Source organism: Marmota marmota, unplaced genomic scaffold, assembly GCF_001458135.2.
Source record: "Marmota marmota marmota unplaced genomic scaffold, marMar, whole genome shotgun sequence".
Classification (NCBI taxonomy): Eukaryota; Metazoa; Chordata; class Mammalia; order Rodentia; family Sciuridae; genus Marmota; species Marmota marmota.
Genome location: NW_026000174.1, coordinates 66,657,010 through 66,657,580, shown reverse-complemented (window position 1 = coordinate 66,657,580; position 571 = coordinate 66,657,010). Strand labels below are relative to the sequence as shown.

Genomic DNA, 571 nt, shown 5'->3' with positions numbered 1-571 from the left:
GGCCGCCTGCACGCTGCCTGCCAGCCGCAGAGCTCCGAGAGCCCCACGGCTCGCTCTCACAGGGGCCCCCGTCGCTTCTCCCGCGCCCGGGCATTCATCCTGCCAGAGAGGAGGCGCCCTCTCTTATCTTTAAGTGCTCCCGAGATGGCGCTGGGAGGGGTCCCAGATGTGGGCAGCGCGAGGAGGAGGAGAGAGTGGGACTTCCCGACCGGTCACCCGGTCCAGGCGAAGCAATAACAGCAGCAATAATTACATCCGACGGCTGAGCGTCAATTACGGCTTTACAAAGTGCTTTCACCCACAGTAATCACCACTCTGTTTACAAAATTTTCACCGGCCCCCGAGGGAGGTGTCATTATCTCCATTTTACACGGGGGAAATTAAGGCCCTGAGGGGCTGAAGGATTCGTCCGCAGAAGCGGGCCTCCAGGTTCCAAATGGGGATCCCAGAAAAAGCCTTCATCGCTTCCGCGCACGCTCCAGGCGCGAGGAAGTAAAGGCGACAGGAGAGGAAGGAGGGACCGGGAAGGAAGGCGGTAGGACCCGCAGGTCGGCGGCGAGGGTGGCACCCG

At 61.5% G+C, this 571-nt stretch overlaps 2 protein-coding genes across 4 annotated transcripts in view; both read right to left on the bottom strand.

Annotated features, from left to right (window-relative positions):
* Gpr137 (G protein-coupled receptor 137) overlaps nt 1-560 on the bottom strand; it is a 4,194-nt gene extending 3,634 nt beyond the window's left edge. The window contains exon 1 of one of the 3 annotated variants that reach the window (XM_048789070.1): nt 1-560. In XM_048789070.1, the coding sequence (XP_048645027.1) occupies nt 1-94 (94 nt within the window). In that variant the 5' untranslated portion in view covers nt 95-560. The other 2 variants (XM_015478178.2, XM_015478177.2) reach the window with 2 other exon arrangements.
* Esrra (estrogen related receptor alpha) overlaps nt 1-571 on the bottom strand; it is a 26,729-nt gene that overhangs the window by 25,919 nt on the left and 239 nt on the right. The gene's annotated exons all lie outside the window — the stretch shown is intronic.